Source organism: Oncorhynchus gorbuscha, linkage group LG09 (genome assembly GCF_021184085.1).
Source record: "Oncorhynchus gorbuscha isolate QuinsamMale2020 ecotype Even-year linkage group LG09, OgorEven_v1.0, whole genome shotgun sequence".
Taxonomy (NCBI): Eukaryota; Metazoa; Chordata; class Actinopteri; order Salmoniformes; family Salmonidae; genus Oncorhynchus; species Oncorhynchus gorbuscha.
This window is the reverse complement of record NC_060181.1, coordinates 27992678-28008048: the sequence shown is the minus strand read 5'-3', so window position 1 is coordinate 28008048 and position 15371 is coordinate 27992678. Positions and strand designations below refer to the sequence as shown.

Below are 15371 nucleotides of genomic sequence, written 5' to 3'. Positions count from 1 at the left end.
CTCAGAGGTCCGTTAAAAGCGCAGAGAGCATCATGAAGAACAAGGAACACACCAGGCAGGTCCGAGATACTGTTGTGAAGAAGTTTAAAGCCGGATTTGGATACAAAAAGATTTCCCAAGCTTTAAACATCCCAATGAGCACTGTGCAAGCGATAATATTGAAATGGAAGGAGTATCAGACCACTGCAAATCTACCAAGACCTGGCCGTCCCTCTAAACTTTCAGCTCATACAAGGAGAAGACTGATCAGAGATGCAGCCAAGAGGCCCATGATCACTCTGGATGAACTACAGAGATCTACAGCTAAGGTGGGAGACTCTGTCCATAGGACAACAATCAGTCGTATATTGCACAAATCTGGCCTTTATGGAAGTGGCAAGAAGAAAGCCATTTCTTAAAGATATCCATAAAAAGTGTTGTTTAAAGTTTGTCACAAGCCACCTGGGAGACACACCAAACATGTGGAAGAAGGTGCTCTGGTCAGATGAAACCAAAATTGAACTTTTTGGCAACAATGCAAAACGTTATGTTTGGCATAAAAGCAACACAGCTCATCACCATGAACACACCATCCCCACTGTCAAACATGGTGGTGGCAGCATCATGGTTTGGGCCTGCTTTTCTTCAGCAGGGACAGGGAAGATGGTTAAAATTGATGGGAAGATGGATGGAGCCAAATACAGGACCATTCTGGAAGAAAACCTGATGGAGTCTGCAAAAGACCTGAGACTGGGACGGAGATTTGTCTTCCAACAAGACAATGATCCAAAACATAAAGCAAAATCTACAATGGAATGGTTCAAAAATAAACATATCCAGGTGTTAGAATGGCCAAGTCAAAGTCCAGACCTGAATCAAATCGAGAATCTGTGGAAAGAACTGAAAACTGTTGTTCACAAATGCTCTCCATCCAACCTCACTGAGCTCGAGCTGTTTTGCAAGGAGGAATGGGAAAAAATGTCAGTCTCTCGATGTGCAAAACTGATAGAGACATACCCCAAGCGACTTACAGCTGTAATCGCAGCAAAAGGTGGCACTAAAAACTATTAACTTAAGGGGGCTGAATAATTTAGCATTTTTCAGTTTTTGATTTGTGAAAAAAGTTTGAAATATCCAATAAATGTCGTTCCACTTCATGATTGTGTCCCACTTGTTGTTGATTCTTCACAAAAAAATACAGTTTTATATCTTTATGTTTGAAGCCTGAAATGTGGCAAAAGGTCGCAAAGTTCAAGGGGGCCGAATACTTTCGCAAGGCACTGTATGTAAATGACAAAGCTCATCTGTAGGAACATTCTCAGCAACAAAAGAATGATTTAAAAAAGTGACCAAAATAAGATCCTACATCTGTAATCAGAAGTGGCTGAGTACTGAGCTGCATCACTATAAGGAAGTGGGCTCTTTCAAATGACTAGTGGCAGTCAGGTTTGTACAGTACTCAGTCACTGATTCACCTGCACACACAGATATTATTTAGCCACTGTTACCCTGTTTCCGTCAGTCACTTTGAGATTTACCAACTACACATCTGTGGGTCTCTCTAGACTTACAATAGATTAACCAGCCTGACTCTCTGTATTGACCTGCCTGGCTTTCTGTGTTTTGAACAAGTAGGCTCTGGGTGTCACTGCAGCACAAAGGTGTCATTGTGGAGAACATGCGAGCTCCTGTCTGTCTGTGTGACACACGGCTTCTGCTTGTCAGATGAAGTCAACTGTTTGTGCAGAGCCATGTTGCTGCCAGTCCTGCTGCAGCTGGAATTTCCCCCTCCTCTTTCTCTCCTCCTGCTCCTCTTTCTCCTTCTTCCATTCTTCACCTTTTCCTTGTAATTTTCTGTCATTCTCAGCCTTTGGGTCTGTGACCTGGAATGTTCTCCTCCTCCCCCTCTTCTTCCTCCTCTTCCTCGCTCTGTTCTGTACATTGCTGTGACGTGCAACACCCACACCATCCTTCCAAGTTATGACAGACAGGCCCAAACACATAGCACCAAGATTATGCCAAGAGAGAAGAAGTATTTGTGTGTGGAAGATTGATTGTGCAGGCTAGTGAGTGTACTGGGCCAGTAGGTTAGGTTAAACCTATTCCTCAACTGGACTAAAACTCCTTTTAATGGACATTCTGCTTTCTGCGTTGAACAGGATTTTACAGTGTCAGCCCAATATTCTGGATCCCTCAAACTGGTCATTGAAGGGGTAGATTAGGCCTTTAGTTTTTTATTTCTCTTCTCTGGGTCTAGTGTGGGAGCCAGCCTCAGTGAGGGAACTAGCAGGGTTATGACACCACCGGAGCCAGAGATGACATCCCATAATGACCTCCTACATCCTGTTTTTACTGCACTGCTCGGCAACCAGGGCCCAATAAGCTCCTCAGGCCACCCAAACGCCACATTGCTAGATCATCCCAGAAACCATATTACTGTGGACTCAACCTGGCAGCCGGTTTACTGTATGAATCAACCCGTCCATTCCACTTTTCCTTCACTTCAGCTCTTTGTCCAGATGCATGGAAACATCTGCCACATCTACACGTAGGGAAGGTGGACAAGGGAAGGGAAGGTGGACCTAACAGAGATCGGTATGTGGTCACACATTGTCCACTGAAAGAGGAGAGGAGATGGTGTGTGTATGTGTGCGCATGCGTGTAACTCAGTTTTTGTGTGTGTGTGCGTGCGTGTGTTTGTGTGCTCCCCCTCCTCTTCCCTTAAATAGGAGATGAAAAAGACAATGTTCAAAGCTTTCTCTCTCTGTTTCCTGCCTGGCTTGGTGATGGTGTTGAGCGGGTTACGGAGGACAACCTTTGAAATGTGAAGTCTCCACAGATTAATAGAATAACTCAACTCACCACTTCACAATATCTACTACCGCTTCTGGTTATAGCACTGGCCTAGCACTTCCATTGGCCCTTACAGTGTACATTCTCGGATGCTCTGATGAAAGCATAACCGCTGAAACGCTTTTCACATTAAAAAGGTGAAATTAGGTGATGTCTTTGTTTAAAGAGTGGAGTTCCGCTGCTTCCCAATGTTCTTGACCTTGGGATTTAATTTGAAGTGTACATTCTGTCCTCTCTCTCTCTCTCTCTGCCCTCTTGAAAGCAGAGACACACAGAGCTAGGACTATCTATATCACAGCACCCACACTATTTAATCCCAGTCTGATGCCTGCCATGTGTGGAGAGCCCTTCTTCTCTCTTTTTCTCCTGTTTACACTTGTTTACACTCCTCTCTTCCTCCTCCTTGCCTCTCTCAGCTCCAGGAGCAGGTCAGACCAGGGGTAACCAAGGGGACGAAGCAAGGACTTCTCTCTGTCCAGTTGACATAATCACTTCATCACAGTAGCTGTACCTAGGCTGTGGCGTTTAGAGACCTCTCCTTGTTCTGATGTCAACTGACACACACAACTCACGGCTAGTTATGCTCCATTTTCGATCTTGTTATACAGGATGTACTCATATCAAGGTTTGCATGTCAAACCTTACACTTTGCAAAGGGCACATCTGAAATGGCAAAGTAGAGCTCTGTTTAGGCTTAGGGCAAAGGCCTTTTATTCCTGACCATAATGATCATGATGATTGACGTGGCTAATGAGGATAAGTGGTTGGTAATTAGGTCATGATATCATCGGTCGTTTCCTTGTTGTGTCCAGACACCTGGATGTTGGAGTGAAGAAGCAGGAGAGAGGAGGAGCACACACCAGCGCTCTGCGTCTTGGGGCAGCGCCGACCAGCTCAAAGAGGTACACACTCACACACCACACTTAAACATGTCACAAGAAACGCTATTTAAGAAACGACAACTTGCAGCACATTCCTAATGACCGTTGGACCAAGGGGGTTCTCAAAGCAACAATGACAACATACTGTACAGTAGGCCTCCCTGTAAAACTGATGGAATATGCTATCCTAGCACACTATGTATCCGTATCATTGCTGTCATCCTCCTTTAATCCAGACATAGATTCTGCCATGTTGAGATGGCTTGAAGTTGACAAGACAATACTAGAATGTTATCAGTGTCTATAGGAAACTGCCTACCACCTGCCATCCGTCTCTCTTTCTCACACGGTACCACCTTCTATATATAACTTCCTGTCTGACCTCAGACTTCCGCATGCTCAGGGCTTGGTCTGTTCTAATGCTGGGTGTCAGAGACAGAGCGTCGCGCCGGGCCGGGCGGTCGTTGTCTTATCATCCCCTCTCAGCTCCACCCTGGTGCTATAATGTCACAGGCAGGGAGGAGGCAGATAACACTATCTATCTCCCTCGTTAACTAACCAGACACATAACCCAACAGGCAATTTATGGACAGGAAAGACAGCCAGGCAGGCCTCGGATTCCTCTTTCATTTTTAACCTCTCTCTCTCTTTCTTTCTTTCATTCTTTCTCTCCCCTTTCTGTCTCCATCTCTCTGTTTGTCTCTCTCTCTGTTGTCTCTCACCATCCTAGTTTAGCAGCTGGAGAACAGCTAAAATAGTGGTGTTGAGGCATGTTCCTTAGTGCTAGTCGTGGAGCTTGGGGCTGTAGTGGAGCTGCAGTGCAGAAGGGTTGAGTTGAAGTCTCCTTCAGTTAGGGCTATATAACCTCAAGAGATCCCAGTGTTATTAAGCGACTGTAATCCACAGTAATCCTAACCTCATAGACCTCATTATTTACAAACACTTCCTGTCACTTAACTCTTGTTGTGATCTTATTTCCTCAGCGTTATATAGGATGTACTCGCTCCACTTTCAGCCGTGTGTAAAGTGCTGCCCGGGCCAGCTTAATGTCTTACAACTCACACACACCCACGCACGCACACACACAGCAATGTCGCAGGGACAACATGTTTGTTGACTTGCCATGTCATGCTGCCGGACAACGAACACATTCATACTTTGTCACAGCTGCTGACTGGGTTTTCAGTTATCTACTATGCACTACCTGTTTTCAGTTAGCTACTGTGCGCTACCTGTTTTCAGTTAGCTACTGTGCGCTACCTGTTTTCAGTTAGCTACTGTGCGCTACCTGTTTTCAGTTAGCTACTGTGCGCTACCTGTTTTCAGTTAGCTACTGTGCGCTATCTGTTTTCAGTTAGCTACTGTGCGCTACCTGTTTTCAGTTAGCTACTGTGCGCTATCTGTTTTCAGTTAGCTACTGTGCGCTACCTGTTTTCAGTTAGCTACTGTGCGCTATCTGTTTTCAGTTAGCTACTGTGCGCTACCTGTTTTCAGTTAGCTACTGTGCGCTACCTGTTTTCAGTTAGCTACTGTGCACTACCTGTTTTTAGTTAGCTACTGTGCACTACCTGTTTTCAGTTAGCTACTGTGGGCTACCTGTTTTCAGTTAGCTACTGTGCGCTACCTGTTTTCAGTTAGCTACTGTGCACTACCTGTTTTCAGTTAGCTACTGTGCGCTACCTGTTTTCAGTTAGCTACTGTGCGCTACCTGTTTTCAGTTAGCTACTGTGCGCTACCTGTTTTCAGTTAGCTACTGTGCGCTACCTGTTTTCAGTTAGCTACTGTGCACTACCTGTTTTCAGTTAGCTACCGTGCGCTACCTATTTTCAGTTAGCTACTGTGCGCTACCTGTTTTCAGTTAGCTACCGTGCGCTACCTGTTTTCAGTTAGCTACTGTGCGCTACCTGTTTTCAGTTAGCTACCAAGCGCTACCTATTTTCAGTTAGCGAGTGTGCGCTACCTGTTTTCAGTTAGCTACTGTGCGCTACCTGTTTTCAGTTAGCTACTGTGCCCTACCTGTTTTCAGTTAGCTACTGTGCGCTACCTGTTTTCAGTTAGCTACTGTGCGCTACCTGTTTTCAGTTAGCTACTGTGCTGGCATAAATCAGTTGAGCAACATATTTTATAATACATGTTGGCTTTTTTTCTTTTCTTTACTGTCTTTATTTTGGACCAAGCCTTATAGGAGAGATTTGGCCTATTATCACCTACTGATTCTTTATATCTGGAAGCTGACTAACTGTTGAGTGCACCAGGTTCATGATGGCTAAAGAAAGTGGATCACGTATCAGCCTGTCCATTCAGACAGAGCCTCCTGTTACGCTCGGTGTTTGTGTTTTGTTTCTATAGTAAAAAGACTTGGTGGAATGTTTCACAATGTTTCACATTGCATTTACACAAACCATCCTTTATCTTCTTCCACCATAGCATGTCTTGCTGGTGTAAAAGGTGACCTGTGTTGTGCTACTATGGTAAAATGACTGAGTCTACAATGACTTCTGTGTAAAGGCGCAAGGAAAATAACATGTCTGGGCTTGTCCTGGCTGGTAGTGAGATGCTGCATACATAATAAGAATAACATGGCTACCATGTGGCAACTGTTTATCTGATTTGCCATTAACTGTACTGTGCTTATATCTGATATAGAAAGGCCCCCACTTTTCTGAGAGTTCAAAAGGCTATTTTGGCAATTGGAACTTTCCTCTGTGGGCTAATATGGATGCAGAATTATAAAGACATAAATATTTGGGTCAAATATATATCTAGAGCCACACAAGACAGGAGTTCTAGCCATTTGTCCTTATTGGTCAGAGCACAGGGGATTCTCAAACCAGATAAGGAAGCCAATACACTCTCATATCTTCTGTTAGATGCAGTTTAGCACCGTCTCTGGGGCTTTCAAAGGTGTGAATGGCACCATGCAAATGAAACATATTGGTACATCGTAAATGGCCTTTCGAGATGTGTTTGCATACTCAAATTGACCCAGTCTGTGTGCTCGTTTGATGTTTTATGGATTCTTCCTTTAGCTATTAGATCAATGACTAGCCTGCCAGCTAGTCGCCTTCCTTCCACACTCCTTTAGATGAACACTACCATTCAAAAGTTTGGGGTCACTTAAAAATGTCCTTGTTTTCCATGAAAATATACATTAAATGAGTTGCAAAATGAATAGGAAATATAGTCAAGACGTTGACATGGTTTTAAATAATGATTTTTAATTGAAATAATAATTGTGTACTCCAAACTTTGCTTTCGTCAAAGAATCCTCCATTTGCAGTAATTACAGTGTTGCAGACCTTTGGCATTCTAGCTGTCAATTTGTTGAGGTAATCTGAAGAGATTTCACCCCATGCTTCCTGATGCACCTCCCACAAGTTGGATTGACTTGATGGACACTTCTTACGTACCATACGGTCAAGCTGCTCCCACAACCGCTCAATAGGGTTGAGATGTGGTGACTCTGCTGGCCACTCCATTATAGACAGAATACCAGCTGACTGTTTCTTACCTAAATAGTTATTGCATAGTTTGGAGCTGTGCTTGGGTCATTGTCCAGTTGTAGGAGGCCCCAATTCAGGCCCCAATTCAGCGCCGTCCACAGGGTATGGCATGGCGTTGCAAAATGGAGTTTTAGCCTTCCTTCTTCAAGATCCCTTTTACCCTGTACAAATCTCCCACTTTACCACCACCAAAGCACCCCCAGACCGTTACATTGCCTCCACCATGCTTGACAGATGGCGTCAAGCACTCATCCAGCGTCTTTTTATTTTTTCTGCGTCTCACGAATGTTCTTCTTTGTGATCCGAACTAGAGGTCGACCGATTAATTAGGGCCGATTTCAAGTTTTCATAACAATCAGGAATCAGCCTTTTTGGACGCCAATTATGGCCGATTACATTGCAATCCATAAGGAAACTGCGTGGCAGGCTGACCACCTGTTACGCATGTGCAGCATCAAAAGGACCTTGTGGCTGCAAGGAGCCAAGGTAAGTTGCTAGCTAGCATTAAACTTATCTTATAAAAACAATCAATCTTCACATAATCACTAGTAAACTACACGTGGTTGATGATATTACTAGGTTAACTAGCTTGTTCTGTGTTGCATATAATCAATGCGGTGCCTGTTAATTTATCATCGAATCACAGCCTACCTCAACTTTGCCAAACGGGTGATGATTTAACAAAAGTGCATTCGCAAAAAAAGCACAATCGTTGCACAAATGTACCTAACCATAAACATCAATACTTTTCTTAAAATCAATACACAGAAGTATATATTTTTAAACCTGCGTATTTAGTTCAAATAAATTAATGTTAGCAGGCAATTTAACTAGGGAAATTGTGTCACTTCTCTTGCGTTCATTGCACGCAGAGTCAGGGTATATGTGACCATTTCTTCCTGGACTGTAATTAATTTGCCAGAATTGTGTGGTTTCCTTTTTCCTTTACATAATTATGACATAACATTGAAGGTTGTGCAATGTAACAGCAATATTTAGACTTAGGATTGCCGCCCGTTCGATAAAATACAGAACAGTTCCATATTTCACTTAAAGAATAAACATTTTGTTTTCAAAATGATAGTTTCTGTATTTGACCATATTAATGACCAAAGGCTCGTATTTCTGTGTTTATTATATTATAATTAAGTCTATGATTTTATATTTGATAGAGCAGTCTGACTGAACGGTAGTAGGCAGCAGCAGGCGTGTAAGTATTAATTCAAACAGCACTTTACTGTGTTTGCCAGCAGTTCTTAGCAATGCTTGAGCACAGCTCTGTTTATGACCTCAAGCCTATCAACTCCCGAGAATAGGCTGGCAATGCTAACGTGCCTATAAGAACATCCAATAGTCTACGGTATATGAAATACAAATGGTATAGAGAGAAATTCCTATAATAACTACAACCTAAAACTTCTTAACTGGGAGTATTAAAGAACAGGGAATATTGAACCACCAGCTTTCTCATGTTCTGTGCAAGGAACTCAAACGTTAGCTTTTTTACATGGCACATATTGCACTTTTACTTTCTTCTCCAACCAACACTTGTGTTTTTGCATTATTTAAACCAAATTGATCATGTTTCATGATTTATTTGAGACTAAATATATTTTATTTATGTATTATATTAAGTTAAAATTAAAGTGTTCATTCATTCAGTATTGTTGTAATTGTCATTATTACAAATATATATATAAAAATTGTCCGATGAATCGGTGTCGGCTTTTTTTGGTCCTCCAATAATCGCTAATAATTGAAATAATTTAACAATTTAAAAATCATAATCGATCGACCTCTAATCCAAACACCTCAAACTTAGATTCGTCTGTCCATAACACTTTTTTATAATATTCCTCTATCCAGTGTTTGTTATTCTGCCCATCTTAATCTTTCCTTTTTATTGGCCAGTCTGAGATATGGCTTTTTCTTTCCAACTCAAAAACAAGGACATTTCTATGTGATCCCAAACTTTTGAACAGTGTATGTAGGGACTGCACAACTCCCAAGTGTTGCAGCGGTCTAAGACACTGCATCTCAGAGCTAGAGGCGTCACTATAGACACCCTGGTTCGATTCCAGGCTTTATCACAACCGGCCGTGATTGGGAGTCCCATAGGGTGGCACACAATTGGCCCAGAGTCGTCCGGGTTTGGCAGGTGTAGGCCGTCATTGCAAAAAATATTTTGTTTTTAACTGACTTGCCTAGTTAAAGAAAATACATTTCCAGCTCTACATGTGATCTGATGTATTAATCACTGGAGCTGCCTGCCTAGGGGCTTTTCCCTGAGCTACGGCGACCCCTGGTGGATATATATAGTTCAGCTGTTAACATGCTACTATTCCTTTCTCTCTTTCCCCATGTTTATGTTCTCTCTTTGTCTCTGCCTTTCTCCCTCTCTTCTCCTCTCCACTTCCCCCTCCTCTCTTCCTCCTTCCTCTCCTCCTCCTCTGTTCTCCTCAGCAGATAGCCAAGCTCCGGCAGCAGCTGCGTGGCGGTAATAAACAGCAGCAGGGAGGTCGTCAGTCTCAGTGTCAAAGAGACAAAGACAGCCTGTCTCCTTTACAGGGACCTAACAACACCATCAACACCACCGCCAACCAAGCACAGGTGAGGCACAATACTGCCATCCAACCCTGAGTTAAAATAAAACGGTGTGTTTAGCTTGTTTGGCAGAGTGGAACCAATGCAATCGGCCTAGAAGTTCAAACTCTGCGCCCTCGCCAACCCAACATGCCAGTGAAGCTTAATCACAAAAACTGTGCTTCTTATAATATGTGTAAGTTGGAGGTTTCATTTTGGAATGTCTCTCTCTGTGGTTGTTTCCCTGCAGTGGTCCTGCATGTCTAAGTCATCTCAGATGTCCAACATGACGGTGCCCAAGTCCTCCATCACCAGAGTGCCCAGCAGCATGGAGGGAATCAACCACGAGCTGGAGAAGGTCTTCATCAGAGACAATAACGGAGAGAAGGAAGAGCTCAAGGTGTGGGAACGGACTGTTAGACATATACGATCACTTATTTCAACCGGGACTCAGAGCATTTCGTATTATTCTGTACGTAAATCAGAGACAATTCATTTAGTATGATATGTTACGTTTCATGTTTCATATGATATGTATTAATTTGTGGATGTCCATCCTCCATTTCATATGATATGTTATTAAGAATTGCAATTTGTTGTTGCTAACTCTAGCTAGGTGGCTAACGCTAACTTGAGATTTGAACACATAACTTTTGGGTGCCTAGACGTTTGCGTTATATGCCCAGACCAACCACCTTCCTTTAGTTTTTTGCTTTAAGTAACCTATCTTATGTAACCATACCAAACGTAACATATCATACTCATTTGAGTGTCCCGGATTTACAATTACTATTTTACGTCTAGTCTATGAGACAAGGCTGCATATTTGCACTTCATATTTACGCATATTGACTTCAGTCAGGCTCATGTGTCTGGAGGTGACAGAGGAGTAAGCACGCACACAAACGCAACCATTCATTCACCTGTTGTGTCACTGTCAATCCTATTACTTGCAAATATTTACTGACCAACATCTTGCTCTCTCTCCCCCCTCCTCCTTCCTCATCCCCCTGCCATCCCCAGGTGTTGGAGGTACCAGACGGGCGGCGAGCCCCCTTTCCCCCCCAACAGCGTAGCAGCAGTACCCGCAGTGTGGACACACAGACTCCCTCTGTCCCTGGCCGCTCCAGCAGTAGTTCCAGCCTGTCCCCCTGTCCCTCTCCTGCCTGCCCCCCGGGGTCCGGCTCACACGGGGGCAGCCCTTACTCCACTGACGATCTGCTCTACGACAGGGATAAAGGTAGGACTGTTAAAATTCCATCTCAGACCAAGGGCAAGGCCTCCACTGTCCATCCTGCTGTTGTGCCCTTGAGCATGGCTCTGAACTCCCACCTTGGACTGTGTTTGTGTCTGACCGTTTCTGACCATTGTCTCTGTCTACAGACAGTGGCAGTAGCTCTCCGCTGCCTAAGTTTGCCTCGTCTCCTAAACCCAACAACAGCTACATGTTCAAGAGAGAACCCCCAGAGGGCTGTGAGAAGATCAAGGTGTTTGAGGAAATGAGGTAAGTACAGCAAGAGACCAGGGACCTGGTCCAGGAGGGTTTGATTATATTTTTTAGGATCTCTTTTATCGCATCACATTTTCCAAGTGGTTGATACTGAAGGTCAGTTACTCATAGATGTCATGAAAAGAGTTAACACGCCGTCTCTTCCTTTTCCCTTTGTCTGTCCAGCTCCAGGCAGTCAGCGTCCGTCCCTCTCTTCTCCTGCCCCGACAAGAACAAGGTCAACTTCATCTCCACCGGCTCCGCCTTCTGCCCCGTCAGACTGACCCCCGGTGCCCTGCACCTCTCTGTGACCTCTCACCCCGATGATGACCCCGAGGCCGGCCCCAGCTCAATGATGTCAGCATTCTGCCGTGTCCTCCCCTCTCAGGTCCACACCTCCACCAGCACAGACGACGCTCCCACCCCCGAGGAAGCTGCTCCTGCAACGCCCACCTCTCCCCAGCAGGGGGAGACACTAGAGACTGCCCTTCAGACAGACAGCCTGGCCATCAGCTAGACCTGGGCAGAGCTGGCCTCTGTCACATGGTTCTGTTTCTTATTCTTATTAATCATTTGATTATTACGTCCCCACCACCATCATCATCATCATCACTGAAGTCTGGTCTCCTTTCTCTAAATTACCTCCCCCTCCTCTCTGTCTCTGCTGAACTCTACATACTCTGCATGGCGTAGTGCTAGCAACAATGTACCTGATGACGACGACAACAACAACAAACAACTGAGAAAACAAAGACAAGTGTCCCACATGTTCCTAGCCTATTCCTAAAGCACTGTTCCTATCAGAGATAGACATGATGTTCTTTAACAGCACGTAATAAGTAGAGATATTGGACGCTGGCATGGGATGGATGGGAAGAAAATTAGACACTTTGGATAAGGGGCATGCGTTTTAAACTGGCAGTGTGTTTAAGATTAAAGACATGCTCCGGTACTTTGCCAACTAAAAAAGTATATTTTAAACCTTCCGCTTTGGGCTGGACGTGTCAATGTGTGGATCATACATGCATAATCTATGAGCGGAATTACTGTCTTACCTCAATTAGCCACGGAATTCCTAGTTTGAAAGCCACTATTTTCTTGAAGATGTGCTGCGCCATTTCTTCTACATTTCCCCCTACATAGGCCAGCCAGCCCCCTAGCAATTTGATTTCTAGCCAATGAGCTTCAGCCCCTGGCATTTGAACGACAGCTAGCGTTATCCAATGAAAATTGCAGGTTGGACCTAATGGCTCAGCGAGAGAGAGATCAATCGCATATGTGAAGTAGTACGCAATTTTCAGAGACTACTTTTGGCTCGTGTGTGCTACTTTCAGAACTACTGGCTAAAAGTGATGCAAAAGTACCGGAGAATCTCTTTAACTTATGTGTTATTGTGTTCTGTTTTGACATTCTCCACAGTATGAATAAGCTCTATACACCATATTACACATTATATATCTTGTGAAAAGAAAAAAAACAACGCTTGTTTAAATAGAAAACGGTGTATTGCTGTGTTATGTTATGTACAGTAACAGAGAAAGGAAGAAAAAAAATGTTCAGGATTTATGTTTACACAATCCAGGTTATGTTTCCAAACCTCCTTTGAAACATGCAAAGAATAATCAAAAAAGTGGGGGAAAAAGACATAAAGAAGAAAATTCTAAATGGCCGCAACAATCCGTTGCACAGTCTCCATTGCGTCTGGCCTTGCTTCAGGTATATATCACAAACGGAGTCTAAACTCAGGAAATTTGGAATGTATGCCCATATTCCATGACACAGGTTGACTCGGCTCCGACTGCATTTCCTTGTTGAAGCTTTGCTTTCTCTCATTCCAGATTCCATTCCATAAATTCTGAACCTTTTATTCCCCCTAGACATGGTGTTATGATGTGCTGCCCTAAGACTTGACCTGTGCTTGGTTGACATGAAAGGTTGACTGTGTTGTTAGCAGTGGTGGAAAAAGTCCCCAATGTCATACTTGAGTAAAAGTATACATACCTTAATAGAAAGTTACTCAAGTAAAAGTTTTTTAAAAGCAGGCGGCACAGTTTTCTTGTTTTTAAATTGTATGGATAGCCAGGGGCGTCCATAGTATGAATAGCCAAGGGGCACACTCCAACACTCAGACATCATTTCCAAAAAATGCCTTTGTGAGTCCGTCACAAACATGTACTTTTGGGTGTCAGGTAAAATGTGTGGAGTACAAAGTACATTATTTTCTTGAGGAATGTAGTGAAGTAAAAGTTAAATATATAAATAGTAAAAATATAAATAGTAAAGTATAGATACCCCCAAAAATTACTTAAGTAATACTTTAAAGTATTTTTACTGAAGTACTTTACACCACTGGTTGTTAGGTGTCTTGGTTGTCTTTATGAGTGACTAGTAAGAGACCAAGACCACTGTGAGAGATAACGGCTGTGCATGTTTGAGAGAAGTCTGTAATGGCCATGACTGTCGATGCCTGACAATTCTGTGTGGTCAAACCCTCTGCAGCCGTTGTGCTGTGGTCAAGGTCAGGTAGCAACTTCAGTGTTCAACTTCAGGTCAATCTGGGTTGACTGGTCCAAGTCAAATCATGGCCTGCAGTAACATCAAATAAAATAAGCATTTGATTGGTTACATTCAGGTGACGTCCAGTCTGAGACTGTTTTAATATCACATAGACAACATAATTATGCTTTACTATTGATTCATAAGACATTCCATGAGATACTAGCTGGTTAGGGGTCGAGAAGACTCATCAAGTCATGTCCAAACGTTGATCTTTAGGCCCTCCAGTGCGCTGAGTTTAAGGTTTGATTAGAGAGGACCTAGTAGGTTTATTGCACCTGCATAATTGGTAGATGTTTCAACTTTGGATTTCTAAGGGAAGGAGTAAACTGTCCCGATCCTTATCCAGTCCATGTCTTTGTAAAGCATTACACTTCAGAATGTCATGACTCATGAGTAATTATTGACATCATCTTCCTCAAAGGAAGCAATTCTCCTATGAGCGTTTGATTCTGTGCACAATAATTCCCTCTGCAGATTTGTCTGTAACATCATTCTTGCATGGAACACAACACCACCTGTACAATGATTCCTTTAATAAGACCTTCAAGTCAAAGATAAACCATAATCAGAAACATTATTTATTTTAATATGCTAATGTGTGCTTGTGGAATTCCTGTCTGCATTGATACTCTTGTTCGTTGTTAGATATACTATATGGCTTTTAAAAATATCAATGCAATGTTGATGTTGTTTTTAATCATTTAGCACCTTATTATCAAGCGATATAGCTTATCCAATGACTTACATACATTAACTATGTGGCATTGGTTAACTAGATGTGTGCAATAATAGACAAGGTGTTGGTGTCCGTTGGGTCGGATATGTTTCGCTTCTTCTTCACCACTCCCATTTCCTCTCTCTCATTCCTTTGGTTTGGAGTATAGAGCCAAATCAGCACTTAAGCCAGATTCACACTATAGGACTGTACTGTGCTGGCTCTGATCATTTATTTTCCAGCACGGTTCCAGCAACTATAGTGGCTCGGCCCGGTATGGCTCAGTAGTGTGAAAAGCCTAACAACCTGTTGAGAAAGCCATTACTCGATACATAAACCAGCACTGGATATGATGTCACCAGAGCACATAGTTATTGGCTAGCAGGTCATCAGTGTTCATCAGCTCACCCTATCAGCTCGCTCCTCATTGGATCTGTGGGGCAAAAGGTCATGCACAAACACAATAAAAGGATTGGTTGTTGATGTGATTAACCAGTTTGTGTGTTGTTTTTACCATCACTGAGTGTGTGCAAGTTATAGAAGGAGGGGAGTTTGTGAAAGTTATAGGAGGAGGAGACTGAAAGTTATAGGAGGAGGAGACTGAAAGTTATAGGAGGAGAGTGTGAAAGTTATAGGAGGAGGAGACTGAAAGTTATAGGAGGAGGAGACTGAAAGTTATAGGAGGAGGAGACTGAAAGTTATAGGAGGAGAGAGTGTGAAAGTTATTGAAGGAGGAGGAGACTGAAAGTTATAGGAGGAGGAGACTGAAAGTTATAGGAGGAGAGAGTGTGAAAGTTATAGGAGGAGAA

The 15371-nt window shown here is 43.2% G+C and overlaps 1 protein-coding gene across 3 annotated transcripts in view; it reads left to right on the top strand.

The window, feature by feature from the left end:
- glcci1a (glucocorticoid induced 1a) overlaps positions 1–15050 on the top strand; it is a 35301-nt gene extending 20251 nt beyond the window's left edge. For 2 of the 3 annotated variants that reach the window (XM_046361864.1, XM_046361862.1), the window contains exons 3-8: positions 3645–3734; positions 9680–9826; positions 10050–10199; positions 10823–11039; positions 11183–11303; positions 11475–15050. In XM_046361864.1, coding sequence (XP_046217820.1) covers positions 3645–3734; positions 9680–9826; positions 10050–10199; positions 10823–11039; positions 11183–11303; positions 11475–11805 — 1056 coding nt within the window. In that variant the 3' untranslated portion in view covers positions 11806–15050. The remainder of the gene's footprint in view (positions 1–3644; positions 3735–9679; positions 9827–10049; positions 10200–10822; positions 11040–11182; positions 11304–11474) is intronic. The other variant, XM_046361863.1, reaches the window with a different exon arrangement.
- Positions 15051–15371: the final 321 nt, after the last annotated feature.